Source organism: Archocentrus centrarchus, chromosome 2 (genome assembly GCF_007364275.1).
Source record: "Archocentrus centrarchus isolate MPI-CPG fArcCen1 chromosome 2, fArcCen1, whole genome shotgun sequence".
Taxonomy (NCBI): domain Eukaryota; kingdom Metazoa; phylum Chordata; class Actinopteri; order Cichliformes; family Cichlidae; genus Archocentrus; species Archocentrus centrarchus.
The window spans coordinates 9,357,876-9,378,284 of NC_044347.1; the positions used below are offsets into that span (position 1 = coordinate 9,357,876).

At 43.2% G+C, this 20,409-nt stretch overlaps 1 protein-coding gene across 1 annotated transcript; it reads right to left on the reverse strand.

The window, feature by feature from the left end:
• Positions 1-11,006: 11,006 nt before the first annotated feature.
• LOC115796518 (E3 ubiquitin-protein ligase TRIM21-like) lies at positions 11,007-13,074 on the reverse strand. Its single transcript, XM_030752948.1, has one exon. The coding sequence runs from the start codon at positions 13,072-13,074 to the stop codon at positions 11,440-11,442; it is 1,635 nt and encodes a 544-aa protein (XP_030608808.1). The 3' UTR covers positions 11,007-11,439.
• Between the last annotated feature and the right edge of the window lie 7,335 nt (positions 13,075-20,409).

The window sequence follows — 20,409 nt, forward strand, 5'->3', positions numbered from 1 at the left end:
ACTAAGAAAATGCTGGACTTTTTTGCCTCCTCACTCTTGTTGTGTTGTTGTTGAGTGAAACAACATTTTTGGCTTTTAGCCCAGTTACTGGAACTAAACCCAACCAAGGTTTTCTTCACCTCTAAGGTCTCCCATATTATATCCCCAAATCTAAAAGAAAAATAGTTCTTTTGAAGAACTTATGAGAGCTATAATCCCATGGATCTGGCTCAACAGCATCATCTGTGCTGGCACAGATCAGGACTGATGGAAGTGTCTGATTTTAATGTTGAAAAGAAGAGCGACAATGATTTTGATATTTGTATAAAAAAAAGAATTTAGCAAGAGGTGCAGACTAGAGGTGGGGAAACCCCCACTGCCAGGGGCGGACTGGGAGAAAAAGTGGCCCGGGAGTTCCTGACAGACTGGCCCACTATATATATATATATATATATATATATATATATATATATATATATATATATATATATATCTGTATGTGTGTGTGTGTGTGTGTGTGTGTATACTGTATATGAATCTATACATGGCATGTAGTGTATATGACTTTTATTGTCATATGCACAATATTACTTCCAGCAATAATATGATTACAATAATACAATAATATGACATAACAAAATAACTAACAAACTTAACAACTTGACCCTGACAAAATACAGGGGAAAAACAACTGGAAAGCTACTGAAACCTACATTGTTCACTCAGTGAGTAACCTCTGCAGCAACCGACTCTTTTCTGCTACACCATCTATAATTTTATCACTCTGTAGCATCTTTAGGACATCTGTCTGAGTAGCCATGAGCATGAAGCCTCAAGGTGCTGTTGTGAAAGAGAAAAAGGTCTAATGTCTCTGGTTTGGGTCTGGTGAAATACTCAATCTCTGATTGATGGGCATCTAGGTCTTCCTCTTGAGTCACATCTCTCTCTGTAGAATCATCAGATTCACTTTCAGCCTATAAATAATTAGTAATTGTTAATTGAATTAATAGGCCTAAAGAACAACTACACAATCAGTAATAATACTAATACAAAAGCAATAATTAATGATATTAGTAGCTGGCATTAGTGCATCTTTATGGCAATGCGGACTTATTTTTTCACGTTTCAGTAGTGTCAACAGTGTCGCGGAGGGATCACATGATGAGTTAGACCCCCTCAGCAGTGTCAGTGTGCAACTGTCGTCTCTCTCTTGACTTGTCACTCATGGGATACAAACAGGGAGATGTAATTAATGTGGCATTAGTATGGACAAGGCTTTTCCAGTTCGTGACTACTTGTATTAATAAGTGACACAGCTGCTGTATGTTTTCGTAGTCCGGCCCGGATTTTCTGGGACAAGATTTTTTTTTCTGATCTCCGCTGCATGCCGTCAGCCCGCATCAGCTGGCCGGCATGCTCGTTCATGTGTTTACGGGCTCATTCCGCGGCCGCGCGCTAAGCAGATTTGCCTGACTGGAGCGGGGGAGAGGTAATAGGCACCGTTAAACAGCAGCGTGACTATGGGCCGGGGCCGCAGTGCGCGGCAATGGCTCCTCCACGGACTGAGTTAAACAGCCGGCGGCCCGGCGGCCCACTAACCCATCGGCCCACCGGGGAAATCCCCGGTATGCCAGTCCGCCCCTGCCCACTACCCCACCCCATGTTGAATTGCAGTTTGTTTACAGATTATAAAGAGAGGAGGATCCACATCTGGACTCTAAAACAGGTGATCGTGATCATCTGTACTCACCAGTGTTGGACAGAAGCTCTGCTGTGCTGTTGAGAAAGGCTGGATGAGCTCAGTTTGATGCTCCTTTGAAGACAAACACAGTTTGCAGCTCTCACTTGAAGTTTCACTTCTGGACTCTGACGCTGAAACTGGTTTTTCAAATGTTGCTCCGCCTCTGAGAGGCTGAATTGTCAATACAAAAGCATACAAAAGCATACAATACAAAAGTACCTGAGTTGGAGTTTCGAATAATAGAAGCCAACCTGCCTGCTATCATGGGAGGAGATTCATGGAGGGTCTTACCTACAATACAAAGAGCCTTGAGGCGACTGTTTGTTGTGATTTGGCGCTATATAAATAAAATTGAAAAGAAAAATTGATATTCAAGATGCCACGCAGACACAACCACATCATGAACACATCATCACAACCCATTCATACAAGCACTTCCTTCTACAGCTAAGTGCTTACTAGCTAACATTCACACATACTCATACTCTGACAGTTACATTGGAGAGCAACTCGGGGTTCAGTATCTTGCCCAAGAATACTTTGGCATACAGGCTGGAGCAGCCAGGAATCGAACCACCAGCCTTCTGATTACTTGAGGATGTGCTCTACCTCCTGAGTCACAGCCACCACCATGAAGACAAAATGAAGGCAGCCTAATTATAGCAATAAATCTATGTGAAAGGGCTTAAGCATGATGAGTTCCAGAAACTGAATGCATTACTTCATTAGCATCAGACCAGGCAAAAAATTTGGAGAGCTGACTGCATGATTTGCAGGCTCTTCAGTTTAGCAGTGAAGGCAAAATCCATTCTGAGCTGTCCTTTACGAAGGACTCTGCGTGGGAAGGTGGCAAATGAGCCAATAGCATGCAGAAGAATGTTTACAAGTTCCAGGATCTCCAGTCAATGAAATATCTCATGCCCATGTTGTCTGCCATCACTTCTCTGACAATTTGCCACATCAAAAGGCATCAGTCAAGAACCTGGCAACTAGCTGGAGGGAGAAGTGAGGAGATGTACATCCTAGGGCTGGGCTATATGGACCAAAAGTAATATCTCAATATTTTTTACCTGAATGGCAATATACAATATATATATATCGATATTTTTTCTTCCCATGAGGTATAAACAAAAAAGCACTTCAGAGTCAAAGCTACATGTCTCAAATGTCATAGACATTTTTATTAACATTCAGCTGTAGATGTACATGAGAAATTACTCAAAAATCAACTATTGGTATATTTAAATAATAATGTTCCTCAAATACATTAATGTCTTGTTTCCTCTATAAAAAGACTCACAGCTGTGTGATTAAAATGTAAACAGAAAAGTTACAGAGTAAAAGTAGTAAAAGGTTTACTTATTCTTTACAAAGCCAGTCTGGTGAAGTCTACTTCATTGGAAAGTACTTCCTCCTGTGTGTACTCCTGTACATCCAGTACTGTGACAGAATGAATTAACAAAATTCCATCTGCAGGATTTTACCCATCTCAGTAATCCATAGACATATGCGCTGACAGATCACAGCAGGGTCATTCTCTGAATTCGGTGCACTTTGGGTTCTCAGGTTACTGAAAAATAAACCTCAAAAAATAGAGTTTCTGAACATTGCAACTACTGAAGAACTGTTTGAACCTCTGAGAAAAGATGTTTTCCCACCTTATAAATGAAATCCCAAAGATTATTAGTTATTTCTTTGTTTCTTAGGTTGTTTTAAATTCCACCTGTAACAGGACAATTTCATTCTCGTGTGAGTATAACTCTAAAACATAATCAAACTAATTCTTCCAGTTCCTTTGTTGTCACCTGTCCCTTGTGTAAATTAACTTATTGTAAGTATATTTTATTTGATTCTAAATAATAATAATAATTTGACTGTCAAGTAGAATATGGCAACTTAATGTACAAGCAGTCTTCATAAATCATGAAAATACACTTTAGCATAAACATTAGATCAGACTTTTTTATGTTTTCTACTTGTCCTCTAAATTTTTGCATACAGTTCAACAAATATTAGTCTAATATTTGTTATTACTATCAAAAAATGTATAACAACATATCAAGTAACGGGGTTGAACACACTTTAATTCATTAAAACAAACACGAGGAAAGAAACATAACACTACATATATAATATTTAACATTGTTTTAAAATAACATCACATTTAGATTGAACGGATCTGTCTTGTGAGAAGAAAAAATGAAGGACAGCAAAGACTGAATGCTATACTGTATACAAAATCTGTTCCTCTGGAATCAGTTTAACAATGTAACAACATCACAACACAGTTACACTCTTAACTATAAATGTTAATATAAACATTTTATTAAAATTAATATTATAAAATATCAAATTAATATTTATATGTGCTTGAATCTACCATCTGTGCTATCTGCAGTTAAAAAAAGTGCATTGTTGTCAGCTCTTAAAAATGGCAATTGAGCATTAACTAAACTCTGAACTAATAATAGGTACTTGGATACATTTGAAAGTTGTCAGTTTGATTTAATTTCTAAGCTAAATTGACAGAACTGTTCTCACAGATTATAGAACATTTTAGTTTTGAAAATCAGACCAGGGGTTCACATTCTAGAGGGATTTGAATCCAGCAAATTTGGGGGCAAGTCATTAATTCATTTCAATGGTAAAACAATAAAAAAACTGATTTTATTCTGTGACTTTGAAATAAAATGTGGTACATCTTCAAATAGGCTTTCAGCCACTTTCTTAGCAATTGCACAGGTACCTATTCAATTTGGGATTACATTTACATTATGACCCTGGCATTAGCACATAATCTTGACCTTTAACCTTCAAGGTCACGTGGTCATGACTGTGAAAATTTATTCATGTCTGAAATATAGCAAGTAGTATATCAACATGAAGGGAATTTGACAAAGATTATGAATCTGCAAAGGAGAAAGGCTGATGGAGGCATATTAGCCAGCAATTACTTGTAAAAACCTCCTCCTAGTACAAGTCAAAACTTGAGTCCCATAATTATCAATAAGAACATGAAAATACACCTTTCTCTCTGCATTTGATTTAGCCATCTGATAGCCGCAATCTGAAAATAATAATCATGAAATAACATTTAGAGAAAAGGGGCTGCCTGACTTAAGAACAGCCCAACCCTCAACCCCGTAACAATGATTCAACCCCGTAACAGTGGGGTTTGTTATGGAGTTGAATGTTACAGGGTTGAAGATTTCAGCTAAAAGTAGCCATAAATCCACATTAGATAGGGTATGAAGCAGCATATGGCATGAGGAAAACAAGAAATTAATATTTTTTTCCAAGTCAACTCTTTGCTTTTTCCCAAAACATAGTAAATATCATTCATGCATGTAACAGTGCTGAAAGGCTGAGCTTGACGATGTTAGTGTGTAGATAAAAACAATGAAATGACAGACAGGGACTGCACACAAGGCCCGTGTGTCTACCTCTGAAGTTAAAGACATTTGTGATTTAGTGACAAGGCTATGTGATCAATGGTTTAAAAGGCCCTCTGATTTGTACAGAAGAGCCGTTGAATGCAAACTGTATACACAGGTGTCTGAAAATTCCAGGCTTCTGTTATTATGGAAATAACACATTTTGAGACACTTGATTCCTCCTCTAAGCCTCATGAAGGAACTGTGTTTTCAGAAACTGTGGACACTAAGACTGTCAGCTTTGCATCTGAAAAGCACAGATGGACAGGCCCACTCCTGCACCCGTTCCTGTTCTGCAGGTGGGGGCAGCCAGGTCCAAGCCTTTACACCAGTCTTCGGTGTCATCAGCTTCTCTTTATATATTTATATATAAAGCAAAAACTCGGGTGTGGGAGGAGTTCGGTGAGGCTATGGAAAAAGACTTTCGGACGGCATCGAAGCGATTCTGGCAAACCGTCAGGCGACTCAGGAGGGGAAAGCAGTGCTTCACTCACACTGTTTATAGTGCGGGGGGGGTGCTGCTGACTTCAACTGAGGCTATAGTCGGACGGTGGAAGGAATACTTCGAGGACCTTCTGAATCCCACTGACACGCCTTCTGTAATGGAAGCAGAGTCTGGGGATGAGGGGGATGACTTGACCATCACTGGGGGTGAGGTCACTGAGGTAGTTAAACAACTCCTTGGTGGCAGAGCCCCTGGGGTGGACGAGATTCGCCCTGAGTTCCTGAAGGCTCTGGATGTTGTAGGGCTGTCTTGGTTGACACGCCTCTGCAACATCGCGTGGAGATCTGGGGCAGTGCCATTGGATTGGCAGACCGGGGTGGTGGTCCCCATCTTTAAGAAGGGAGACCGGAGGGTGTGCTCCAACTTTCGGGGGATCACACTCCTCAGCCTCCCCGGTAAGGTCTATGCCAGGGTGCTGGAAAGGAGGGTGCGTCCGTTAGTCGAACCTCGGATTCAGGAGGAACAATGCGGTTTTCGTCCTGGTCGTGGAACCTGGACCAGCTCTTTATCCTCTCAAGGATATTCGAGTGTGCGTGGGAGTTTGCCCAACCAGTCTACATGTGCTTTGTGGACTTGGAGAAGGCATTCGACCGTGTTCCTCGGGGTGTTCTTTGGGAGGTTCTGCGGGAGTATGGGGTGTCTGGCCCATTGTTGCGGGCCATTCAGTCCTTGTACAACCACAGTGAGAGCTTGGTCCGTATAGCCGGTAATAAGTCGGATTTGTTTCCTGTGGGTGTTGGACTCCGTCAGGGCTGCCCTTTGTCACCGATTCTGTTCATAATTTTTATGGACAGAATTTCTAGGCGTAGCCAGGTGGCGGAAGGCTTCTTCCTTGGTGGCCTCAGAGTCACATCTCTGCTTTTTGCAGATGATGCGGTTCTGTTGGCTTCATCACGGGGGGGCCTCCAGCTCGCAGTGGAACGGTTCGCAGCCGAGTGTGAAGCGGCTGGCATGAGAATCAGCACCTCTAAGTCTGAGGCCATGGTCCTCAGCCGGAAAAGGGTGGAGTGCCATCTCCGGCTCAGGAACGAGTTCTTGCCTCAAGTGGAGGAGTTTAAGTATCTCAGGGTCTTGTTCACGAGTGATGGGAGAAGGGAACGGGAGATCGACAGGCGGATCGGGGCTGCTTCTGCAGTGATGCGGACGCTGCACCGGTCCGTCGTGGTGAAGAGGGAGCTTAGCGTAAAAGCGAGGCTCCTGATTTACCGGTCGATCTACGTTCCTACCCTCACCTATGGTCACGAGCTTTGGGTAGTGACCGAAAGAATAAGATCGCGAATACAAGCGGCAGAAATGAGTTTCCTTCGAAGGGTGGCTGGCCTCTCCCTTAGAGATAAGGTGAGGAGTGCGGCCATCCGGGAGGGGCTCGGAGTAGAGCCGCTGCTCCTCCACATCGAAAGGAGCCAGTTGAGGTGGCTCGGGCATCTGATTAGGATGCCTCCTGGCCGCCTCCTGGGTGAGGTGTTCCGGGCATGTCCCACCGGGAGGAGGCCCCGTGGTAGACCCAGGACACGCTGGAGAGATTGTGTATCTCGGCTGGCCTGGGAACGCCTTGGGGTCCCTCCGGATGGGCTGGAGGAGGTGGCTGGGGAGAGGGAAGCTTGGGCTTCTCTGCTTAGGCTTCTGCCCCCGCGACCCGGCCCCGGATAAGCGGAAGAAAATGGATGGATGGATGGATATATATATATATATATATATATATATATTAGGGGTGGGGTTTTAACGCATTTTATTCGCACTTTGCACTGTGGAACATTTCTCAGTGCACGAGTTCCAGGCATACCGATTATATCGATGCACGATGTCAAAAATTCAGGGGCCGCATCCTTCGAAGGACCCGGCCCACGGTCCTTTGCAGCCCACGAAGACCGCAAAGGCCGGAAGTGAGCGGCTAGCCTTCATATCAGCGTCGCCTGCCCTCACCTCTGCGTAGCTCATGTCACCTAGCAACCGTGAGTGTGAAGCACAGCTGTGTAAAAGCAGCTGTTAAACGAAGAATGAACTTTTTCTCCTTTTTGTGGTTTAATTTAAGTTTTTAATTCAAAATAAAATGTTAAAACAAGCATGACACATTTCAACATCAAGGAATACAGCTGAGAGAATGATTAATTTCCAACTATATTAAGTGAGACATTAATGTTATTTTCCCACCAGTCTACTGTGTAGTATACACTGTGTTCCAAATTATTATGCAAAAAGTGTTTAGGAGTGATAAGGTAAGATTTTTTTGTTTGTCAGTTAAAACCATTGATGGTGATGTGTGTCAGGGCTCTTCATATCACTGAAAGCAATTGCAGACACCTGTACTAATTAGTTTGGCAGGTGTGTCCAATTAAAGGCAAGACTACTTAAGAAGGCTGTCCCACATTATTAAGCAGCCTACATTTTCAGCCAAAATGGGAAAGAAAAAGGATGTGTCGGCTGCTGAGAAGCAACAAATTGTGGAGTGTTTAGGTCAAGGCATGACTACAATCAACATTGCCAAGACACTTCATCATGATCGTCGCACAATCAAGAAGTATGTAGCTGATTCAGAGCACACACGTGTGCGTGCTGATAAGGGAAAATTGAGGACTCTTTCGAACAGGCAATTACGTCAGGTTAAAAGAGCAGCTGCAAAAATGCCTTGTGATAGCAGCAGACACGTTTTTGAAGCTGCTGGTGCCTCCAACGTCCCCCGAACAACAAGATGCAGGGTCCTTCAGAGGTTTGCAGCTGTGTGTAAGCCATCCTGTCGACCTCCTCTATCCACTGCACACAAGCAGAAACGGCTCCAGTGGGCCAAACAATACATGAAGACTGACTTCAAAACTGTTTTGTTCACCGATGAGTGCCGTGCAGCGCTCGATGGTCCAGATGGATGGAGTGGAGGATGGCTGGTTGATGGACACCCCATGCAAACAAGGCTATGGCACCAACAAGGAGGAGGTGGAGTAATGTTTTGGGCTGGAATCATGGGGAGAGAGATTGTCGGCCCCTTTAGGATCCTTGAAGGGGTAAAGATGACCTCCATAATGTATGTGGAGTTTCTCAAACAGCACTTCCTGCCATGGTTCAAGAAGAAGAACCGTGCATTCCGCAGCAAGATCATTTTCATGCATGATAATGCACCGTCTCATGCTGCAAAGAACACATCTGCATCTCTGGCTGCTATGGGCATAAAAGGGGACAAACTTATGGTGTGGCCCCCATGCTCCCCTGACCTCAATCCCATTGAGAACCTCTGGAGCATCATCAAAAGGGGTGTCTATGATGGCGGGAGGCAGTTCACATCTAAGCAACAGCTCTGGGAGGGTATTCTGTTCTCATGCAAAACAATAGAAGCAGATACCATCCAAAACCTGACAAATTCAATGGACGAGAGAGTTCAGAAGCTCCTTTCGAACAAGGGGTCCTATGTGCAAATGTAACATCACCTAGAATAAAGTTTTGACTTGAAAACTGTTTGATTTCAGTTTGTAATAACCTGCTAATGCTTATAATTTCACAAATGACCTTTTTTTTTTTTCTTTATACAAATGAAAAGGTTGAAAACTCTGCTGTGCATAATAATTTGTAACATGTATTTTGGGCGCATTTTGAGTGTTTTATTTTTTTAAAAATATACTGTTATCATTGGCAGTTTGTTCAAAAATCTTTCAGTTGTACTCTAATAGTTGATGACTGGAAAATTACAATGACTGCAATTCATATAGGTAATTTTGGAAAATCAGAGACAATATTACTTGCATAATAATTTGGAACGCAGTGTACTGGTGGGAAAATAAACAAAATTTTGAAGTTTAAGCTTTTGTGTATTGATTCATTCGTCAACCAAATTTAAATTAATATTTATCATGTTAAATATCCTTCAACGTAACCTGACGTGAGCCTCCGGAGAAATCAAACTACATGTCGGGTCCACACAGCCCACACCTGTTCAGTGCTTGTGCGTTTCTGGCTGCTTTTTGCTGCAGTGTTTGAATTTATCAGTGAGAGAATAACAATCAGGAATAATAATCAAATTATCAATATAAGGACTCAAAAATGTCCGAAAATTCCTGGAGGGAGACTGCTGAGACTGTCGGAATGGATGTGAGCAAATGAAGAAACTGGAAAAACAGGGACAAATATGTTTGCAGCCAAAAAACTGAGCACAAAGAGCGAGGACCAAAAAAGTCCCAGCCAGCACCGCATATAAAACACCAGCACGCGACCGCAAGGTAATTAACACACACAATCCAGCTACACAAGCATATATATATATATATATATATATATATGTCACATTAAATAGTTGCACTTCCGGACCTTGACCTCATGAAATTTTGTCTGACTGGACCTCTTTAAATTTTATTTGAATACCCCTGCCTTAAGGTGTGACTTGGTTTGAAGTATACTGGGATGTCATGGTTGGAGAAAATTCTTCTGAGTTTTGCTGACAAGCTTGCCACATAAGGGATGACAGTGTTCTTCCTCTTGTCATTCTCTCTAGTTTCTGTTTGACTTTCTTTCCTGTGCATCTTGGCTGATTTGATGAAAGTCCAGTCATCTTTTTTCAAGCTCCAGAGACAAGGAAGTTGTCCGCATTTGCTCGCACAAGGAAGGACCAAGGAGCATGTTTATACCCATGATTACATGCACATGCCCATAAATAACAGAAGGAATGCAGATAAGGAGGAAGCTGGCAGTTGATACACTTTCACCAGCTGCAAGTAGTCCTTGGTTAAGTACAGTCTGTTCAAGGCAACTTGGTGTTTTCCTCCTCCTCATTTAAGCATTGTCTGCTCAACAACAAGAATCCTGAAAAACAACTTATACATAAACATGATTAATGTAAATATGTGATTTATTATAGGAGCACTAAACTTATTTTCCTAACACCTGAGGAAGGAGAATGAGTGATCTTCCTAGAGAAGCTCTCACCACCCTTCAGCTACTGTGGCATGGATTGTTTTGGCCCATTTATGACTAAACGGGCATAAGGAACAAAAACGATAGGTATTGTGTTTGCTCTTGTGCCATCCATATTGAGATGTTACACGATTGGTCAACTGATGTTCTCATCAGTGGTCTGCGTTGCTTTATTGCATTGCTGGGCTCAGTAAGACAAATTATTGTGACCAAAGAACCAATTTTGTAGTTGCCAAAAACGAACTGAATGCAGCTCCACAGGAAGTTGACACTGAAAGAGTGGTAACCTTCCTTACAGGAAACCAATGTGATTTCGCTTTTAACACAACTCATGCAAGTAACACTTTATCTTGGTGTACAGACTGGAATCAGCTGAGCTGCTGTTCTGATATTCACTGATCTTTGAGGATTTTGCCATTGGAGAAATGACCAAAGGAGACAATAAAAGTTCATATTTTTATTCATGTCATTGTGAACAAGCGTGTTGTACATGTTAAAACAGCAGAACAGTTTCTCCATCCTGTTTCTGATCTTTAACACCAGCTGAATGAAAAGAATCAAATATTAACAGTACATTTGTACTCATATCCGTATACAGTATCTGCTTTAATGTCTGTGCCTTTAAACACTGAAAGAAAAGAAAAGGAGAGTTTCTACTTTCTCACACTGGACTTCCTCAAATGGATCATTTTCTTCAACTTGAAAACACTTTAACAAAACATCAACTAAAGCTCAGCTTACTGGCTTGTTCTGCAGCTTCTGACCGTATCTCATGGTCTTCATCAGCAGGTGCAGTTTGCTCGCTGCTGTTTTTAGGACTTCTTCTCTGTGTCGGCTTAAATGTTGAGATTAATCTGTAATTAATCCAGTTTCACCATGGAAACAGATCAGACTGATTGATTGACAGGACAGATGATCAGAGGTGCAGCGTTTTTACCACCATCATTAACACCAGGATAGAAGAATGGGTGGAGTTTCTCAGTGAAGGAGCAGCCAGTAAAGCAGTAGATAAGAGCTGCATCACCTACATCATAAAAGAAGACCAGACCCCCCTCATAATCCACAAACACCCCCACCTTCTCAGGTCCAAATGGCTGAGGGAGGAGGACTTGAGGGTCATCAAAAGCTACATGAATATTTTCATATAATGCTAAAGTGCAGAGTCCATTCTCAGGACTGCGTGTGATGCGTTTCTTTCTGTTCACTGACTCTGTGACCACTCCTAAAAGCCAGCTGGACTTTCCTTTAACCTGAACCTCAAAGTAAAATCTGCCTGAAGAGAAACTCTGATTTCCTAAAACACCAAGACGTTTAGAAAATCTCTCTGGGTTGTCTGGAAGTTTCTTCTCCTCATCACTACAGTGAACTTGTTTTCCATCATCAGACAGGATGAGAGCAGGATGTGCTGTATCAGGATCAAGAGTCACATCCACTGCATACTGCTGGACCCTCTTCAGCTCAGCCTCAAACAGCTTCTTCATGTCTTTCCTGAGTATCTTCTTCAGCTGATCCACAGCTCTCACCACAGTCCCCTCATATGATGGTGGGTGGATACTGACTGCTGTCCAGTCCTTGGTGGGTGGAGCATCTTTCAGGGATGAGAAGCTCTGGAGGAGGTGGAGGTGGTCTTTAGAGCGTGAGAGCTGCTCCACCTCAGAGCTTCTCTTCATCAGCTCAGAGATTTCCTGTTCCAGATCTTTGATGAAACCTTCAGCCTGTTTCTTTGTTGTTTCCTGTTTGTCTTCGATCTGCTTTATGAGCTCGTTCAGGCCTCTGTCAACAGACTTCTTCAGAGCCGTGAAGACCTGAACACCTTCTGCTTTCTCTCTGTCTGCAGCATCTTTACTCATCTTCACCGACTCTTTGATCTCCTCAATTTTCAGTCGTCTCTTCTGGATCATCTGTTGAATTTCAGCCTCAGTCTTCCCCAGTTCTGCCTTCTTTCCTTCATATTCTTCTCTCAGAGGAACAAACTCATGAGTCTTGTGGTCTACAACAGAGCAGAGCATGCAGACACATGTCTGGTCGGTCTTACAGAACAGCTCCAGAGGTTTATCGTGCTTCATGCACATCCTGCCTTCCAGGTTCTTCTCAGGATCAATCAGCTGATGTCTTTTCAGACCTTTCATTGTCAGATGAGGCTCCAGGTGAGTGTGACAGTAGGAGGTCAGACACACCAGGCAGGACTTCAGGGCCTTCACTTTGGTTCCAGTGCAGACGTCACAGGGAACTTCTCCTGGTTTAGCAGCTTGTTGTTCTGAGCTGCTGCTGCTGGCTTTCTGCTGAGCTTCACATCTGAACTGAGCAACCATCTCAGAAGTGTTGATGTGCAGTTTAGGTCTTCCACTGAACACCTTGTTACACAGGGGACAATTGTATTGGAAATTATCTTTCCAGTGCTGAGTGATGCATTTTTTGCAGAAGTTGTGTCCACATGGTGTGGTGACTGGATCAGTGAACACATCCAGACAGATGGAGCACCGAAACTGATCTTCAGATAGAAGACAGCTGGCAGCAGACATGTCTGCACTCTGAGTGAGAAAGGAAAGAAACTGATTTGAGTTCAGATTCAGTTTGAATTCTATTTAAAGTGGACCTATTCTGCTTTCCCTTCTTTCCTGTCACATATCTCCTGTTCCAGTGGTGGATGTTCATGTTAAACATGACCAAAGGTTCAAAAAATAAGCTCAGTGTATGTAAAAGTAATCCCTGTGAGCCAAAAGCTCAGACTGCAGACTGCTCTAAACACTCAGTTTCACACATTATTTTTCTACTCTTAGACCTGTATGATCACAAACCCAGCCGTGGGTGTGAGACAGGCTCATGAGTTTGAAATTGATGTTGAATGTCTTCAGTGTGTCTGCTTCACAGCTTGGATGCCAGTTAGACAAGAAAGAAGAAATCTGACCTAAGTTGGATGAAGTGATCGAGAGTGGTGATGGGAGCTGACTTCAGCTGACATGTAGGTGAAGGAAACAGAGGTGATGAGGGGTTGTTGGGTATATATGCATGTAAAGAGAGAAATTAAAAACACATGGTGGATTTAGTGAAAAGGATGAAACTCTCCCCAAACCTCTTCTTTTTTCAGTAAGAGGTTTGGAGACAGTGACACTGACAACAAGACAGGTGGCAGATTGAAAGATGCTAAGATTTTCACTGGGAGTCACCAGTAGGGCTGGGCAATATGGAACAAAAAGAATATCTCAATATTTTTTAGCTAAATGGATATATATGACATATATCTCGATATTTTTTCTTCCCAAAAGGTATAAACAAAAAGGCACTTCTGAGTCCCAAATGTCACAGGGGCACTTTTATTAACATTCAGCTGTAGATATACATGAAAAACTGCCCAAAAATCAACTATTGGCATATTTAAATAATAATGCTCCTCAAATAAATTAATGCTTTTTTCCTCCATAACAAACGACTCGCAGCTGTTATTAAAATGTAAACAGAAAAGATACAGAGCAAAAACAGCAAAAAGCTGACTTTTTGCTGTTTTTGCTCCAATTACTAGTTGGTTCTTATATTGCATTTTACACAACATGTCTTCATTCAGCCAAACACTTTTTTCCCTACATCTAAGTTCTTTCTATCTAACATTCACACATCAATGAACTTATTGGGAGCACCTGAGTAACTTGAGTATCTTACCCAAGGATACTCTGGCATGCAGACTGGAGCAGCCAGGTATCGAACCATTCTTCCAATTAGTAGATGACCTGCTCTGTTTCCTGAGCTACAGCCTTCCTCTGATATTAGAAATGAGTTTATCAGATTGCACCATTTGGAGACAAAGTTAGAGAGGTGAGGCTGAGATGGTTTGGACATGTGCAGAATAGGGATAGTGGGTATATTGGACAAAGGATGTCAAAGACGGAGCTGCCAAGTAGGAGAACAAGAGGAAGACCACAGAGGAGATTTATGGATCAAATGAAGGAGGACATGCAGAGGGTTGGTGTGACAGAAGACAGGGTGAGATGGAGGTAGATGATCAGTGGTGGCAGCCTCTAAAGGTAGCAGCTGAAAAAAAAAAGGATCTGCATGATGACACAGAAAGCAGATATCCTTAAAATGGTCATCTCTGGGACAGAAGCCCCACCCTCTCTTTAAATTGTGTTAAAGGTGGAGGAGCTAAAACAGCTTGTTTCTGTAATGAACCGCTGCGTGGTCCTTGGCCGCCCATGCTCGGGATGGGGCTCAGGAGCTGCCACTGTTGGCTCGGGGTGGGGCTCTGGACGGGGCCGTTCGGACTGGCGAGCTGCTGCTGTGGGCTCGGGACGGGGCGCGGGCTCAGACTTTGGTTTGGACTGGGGAGCTGCTGCAGCTGCTGACTCAGGTGGGAGAAAACCTAGGGTGGTTACCAAGAAGCCCTTCACCAACCTGTGCAAGTAACCCAGCAGCAAAGGAAAGCTAGCCGCCAGTCCTTGAAGCTTGGCTGTGATGGCTCCTTCCTCTTCCTCGTATGGGCCACATAACAGTTGGTAACACAAGGTGTCCACTCTACGAACGATCACTGTCCTCACCTCATCAGAGGGGAATAGAGTCTGTGTCCCCAGGCTGTTGTGGCTGCGATGGAGCGGAAGTCTGCGGTGGTGGCGTGAGAGTGAGACAGTCAGCCGGGTTCATTCATTCATGCCTGTACAGTTTTGGCCTGGTTACAGCCAACAGTAACCGCTGAATTATAAATAAAGGCAACTTTTGCTGGCAGTTTCTCACCAAACCTTTCATCCTCACTGACACTGCCATATCAAGATTATCGCGAAGTGTATGTACTAATATTGAAAAGTTTTGCGAGATCTCGCAAAAGTTTTGCGAGATATGCAAAACTGACTTTTTTTTTTGTCCTCCCATGTTTTTTTTCCCCCATGTTCCACAGAATGAATCCGTGCATCTAATAAAATTAGACGCACACAACTGATAGAGCACAAAGCCCATTTGATTTATAATACTGTAAATATGGTCATTAATTCACAGTATTTGTGTGAACCCGAATCCTGATGATAAAAATAACACAAATATGAATCTAGACAGTTTGGACAAATGTTGGTGGATGGCGCAGTGTTGCCAGATTGGGCAGCTTGTGAACACATTGGGCTGGAAAATTATACAGATATAGCTATATAATTGTAATATTATATAGATATATAATTTTACAATAAAAACTTCCTAAAAACCTACCAAATATGGTGAAAAGCAGCCAAAATTTTAGCAACTCACCCAAAGGTCTGTATATTTACCTCCGCCAAGGAGGTTATGTTTCGGTAGCGTTTGTTTGTTTGTCTGTCTGTTTGTCAGCAGGATTACTCCAAAAGTTATGAACGGATTTTGCTGAAATTTTGTGGAGTGGTTGGAAATGACTAGAAGAAGAACTGATTAAATTTTGGCAGTGATCCGAATCACGATCTGGATCCAGGAATTTTTTTAATGATTCTTCAGTATTGTAGGGTACAGGCAGAGCCTTCCACTTTAAGAATGTAGCCTTATTAGGCTGAAAGACACCACCCACTTTCTCTGCCCCATGTGTGTGTATGCGGGCTAGCGCAGGAGACGAGCGCGAGGGAAAAAGTGTGTCCGGTGGTGGTGGAAAAAGGAATAAAAGTTCTGTTGCTAAAATCCTTCGACTTGCTGCATTTCTCCGCCTTGCTGTAGCTGACCCACATGGATGAGCAAGTTAGTTACCAGCCACGAGCCAAGCGAAGTAGAAACCAGAGGTCTCCCTGCTACGGTTAGGAGCCACGATCTGGTCGAGGTAACACACTATTGTGGGATAGGAGGTCACACCCGTCGCTATGGGCGGGCCCTAGGGGGCCGTGCCCGCCCACTGATACGCTTGGGCCCGCCCTGGCCCGCCCACCCAAGCCAGATCACTAATCAAGCTAATAATAGTCTCTGGAGCTTGAAAAAGGCGACTGGACTTCTTTTTGTTTCTTGAAGACGTTTCACCTCTCATCCGAAAGGCTTCTTCAGTTCTCAACCAAATGGTGGAGAGACCCAGGTATTTAAACCCCTGTGGGCGTAGTCCCCTGGAGGTGGTTATGACCCTCTATTGATCATGTGCGTGAACACATGTGCCCAGGTGTGAAGGGGGCGTGGGTCATATTTAATCAGTGGTTTCAGTTGAAACCAATTTAGGACTCCGCTCCATTGTTTCCTGTGGCCTATTGAGGTCACTGGAACAAAGGTGTGAATGGGGGTTGAGACGTCTGGGAAGGGAGCTCAGGACAGCACTGTAAGCGGGGGAAAGTTGGTGACGTAATCCACCTCCTCTGTTCAATGATGGTTGTTCACAGTGGACATAGATGGCTTCTTTCACTCCTCTTTCAAACCATCTGTTTTCCCTGTCCAAAATGTGAACATTGGCATCCTCAAAAGAGTGCCCTTTTTCCTTCAGATGCAGATGTACTGCTGAATCTTGTCCTGTCGAGGTGGCTCTTCTATGTTGTGCCATTCGTTTGTGAAGAGGCTGTTTGGTTTCACCAATGTAGAGGTCCGAGCACTCTTCACTGCACTGAACAGCATACACTACATCGCTGATCTTGTGTTTGGGGGGTTTGTCCTTGGGATGAACCAGTTTTTGTCTTAGGGTGTGACTTGGTTTGAAGTATACTGAGATGTCATGCTTGGAGAAAATTCTTCTGAGTTTCTCTGACAAGCCTGACACATATGGGATGACAATGTCGTTCCTCTTGTCCTTCCCATTCTCTGTAGTTTGTGTTTGGCCTTCATTCCTGTGCATCTTAGCTGATTTGATGAAGGCCCAGTTGGGGTAACCGCATGTTTTGAGGGCTTTCTTAATGTGTGTGTGTTCCTTATGCTTCCCTTCTGCCTTAGAGGGAACACTTTCCGCACGGTGTTGTAGGGTCCTGATCACCCCAAGTTTGTGTTCCAGAGGGTGGTGGGAGTCAAAGAGGAGATACTGGTCTGTGTGTGTGGGCTTCCGGTAAACTTCAATGTTGAGGCTTCCATCTTCCTCGATAAGCACCGCACAGTCCAAGCTAATAATAGTGGTGCCCCCCTGTTGGATTTCATAAGCCCCCCTTAAGACTGAGATCTGGCGACGGGACTGTAGGAGGTTATTGTTGTCTGGGAAAGATAAAAAATTATTTCACAGTATTTAGATACACGTATTACAGCGTCAGTGACCCTATGGCTTTGGCAGAGGTTTGCGCTCTCTGAGTGCTTCTAGTTAAATATATATCACACCTGGTGCTATTAACATGAGATTCAATGGAGGTTTTGTTGTGTTGGGCTGGCAACTGTCAGTCAGATCTGACAACCCTGGGGATGGGCGGTGGTGATAACTTATTCCGCTTCAGTGCGAATTACGGCAGATGGAAAGGAAAAGGTCAAAGCCATCAGGTGCACAGTTTAGGGAAAAGAGAAAAGAATAACAGGAGAAACAAGCAAAGATGAAGGTAAGCATCTGTGTAATATTTCAGTTTCTTCCATGTTTTTTCAAATAAAATTTAAAAGAAATTCTGAGTGTGCCTGTGATGGTGGAGGGACCTTCTGTTAAAACCTGTCTGTCAGACCATGGCAGAAAGCTACATGCACCACACAGCAGGTGCTCATTACCCCCCAAATGGAGTAGTGCGGTAGGCGCTGCTGCGGCGATCGCTATGGGGGGTTGGGGGGGTGCTGGCGGGGATGCTCGCCCAGGGCGCCAAACAGGCTAGGACCACCACTGAGGACTCACAAATGTCAGAAAATTCCTGGAGGGAGACTGCTGAGACTGTCGGAATGGATGTGAAGAAATGAAGAAACTGGAAAAACAGGGACAAATATGTTTGCAGCCAAAAAACTGAGCACAAAGAGTGAGGACCAAAAAAGTCCCAACCAGCACCGCATATAAAACACCGGCACGCGACCGCAAGGTAATTAACACACACAATCCAGCTACACAAGCATATATATATATATATATGTCACATTAAATAGTTGCACTTCCGGACCTTGACCTCATGAAATTTTGTCTGAGTGGACCTCCTTAAATTTTATTTGAATACCCCTGCCTTAAGGTGTGACTTGGTTTGAAGTATACTGGGATGTCATGGTTGGAGAAAATTCTTCTGAGTTTTGCTGACAAGCTTGCCACATAAGGGATGACAGTGTTCTTCCTCTTGTCATTCTCTCTAGTTTCTGTTTGACTTTCTTTCCTGTGCATCTTGGCTGATTTGATGAAAGTCCAGTCATCTTTTTTTCAAGCTCCAGAGACAAGGAAGTTGTCCGCATTTGCTCGCACAAGGAACGCCCAAGGAGCATGTTTATACCCATGATTACATGCACATGCCCATAAATAACAGAAGGAATGCAGATAAGGAGGAAGCTGGCAGTTGATACACTTTCACCAGCTGCAAGTAGTCTGTTCAAGGCAACTTGGTGTTTTCCTCCTCCTCATTTAAGCATTGTCTGCTCAACAACAAGAATCCTGAAAAACAACTTATACATAAACATGATTAATGTAAATATGTGATTTATTATAGGAGCACTAAACTTATTTTCCTAACACCTGAGGAAGGAGAATGAGTGATCTTCCTAGAGAAGCTCTCACCACCCTTCAGCTACTGTGGCATGGATTGTTTTGGCCCGTTTATGACTAAACGGGCATAAGGAACAAAAATGATAGGTATTGTGTTAGCTCTTGTGCCATCCATATTGACATGTTACACGATTGGTCAACTGATGTTCTCATCAGTGGTCTGCGTTGCTTTATTGCATTGCTGGGCTCAGTAAGACAAATTATTGTGACCAAAGAACCAATTTTGTAGTTGCCAAAAACGAACTGAATGCAGCTCCACAGGAAGTTGACACTGAAAGAGTGGTAACCTTCCTTACAGGAAACCAATGTGATTTCGCTTTTAACACAACTCATGCAAGTAACACTTTATCTTGGTGTACAGACTGGAATCAGCTGAGCTGCTGTTCTGATATTCACTGATCTTTGAGGATTTAGCCATTGGAGAAATGACCAAAGGAGACAATAAAAGTTCATATTTTTATTCATGTCATTGTGAACAAGCGTGTTGTACATGTTAAAACAGCAGAACAGTTTCTCCATCCTGTTTCTGATCTTTAACACCAGCTGAATGAAAAGAATCAAATATTAACAGTACATTTGTACTCATATCCGTATACAGTATCTGCTTTAATGTCTGTGCCTTTAAACACTGAAAGAAAAGAAAAGGAGAGTTTCTACTTTCTCACACTGGACTTCCTCAAATGGATCATTTTCTTCAACTTGAAAACACTTTAACAAAACATCAACTAAAGCTCAGCTTACTGGCTTGTTCTGCAGCTTCTGACCGTATCTCATGGTCTTCATCAGCAGGTGCAGTTTGCTCGCTGCTGTTTTTAGGACTTCTTCTCTGTGTCGGCTTAAATGTTGAGATTAATCTGTAATTAATCCAGTTTCACCATGGAAACAGATCAGACTGATTGATTGATAGGACAGATGATCAGAGGTGCAGAGTTTTTAACACCATCATTAACATCAGGACAGAAGAATGGGTGGAGTTTCTCAGTGAAGCAGCAGCCAGTAAAGGAGTAGATAAGAGTTGCATCACCTACATCATAAAAGGAGACCAGACCCTCCTCATAATCCACAAACACCCCCACCTTCTCAGGACGAGACTGAAGAGAGAGACAGACTGGAGGATCATCAAAAGCTACATGAATATTTTCATATAATGCTAAAGTGCAGAGGCCATTTTCAGGACTTGGTGTGATGGCGCGTGGGGGGGCTCTGCCGGGTGTCGGGCTGCTCTCGGGCGCTTGGGGCCTCGGGGGCCGCATGCCTGGCTCGTGCTGGGGGTGCCGGCCTGCCGGGGGGGTGAGCTGCCCGTTGCCTCTGG

Coding starts and splice junctions, on each gene's coding strand:
- LOC115796518 (XM_030752948.1), bottom strand. CDS start 13,074: ATGTCTGCTGCCAGCTGTCTTCTATCTGAAGATCAGTTTCGGTGCTCC.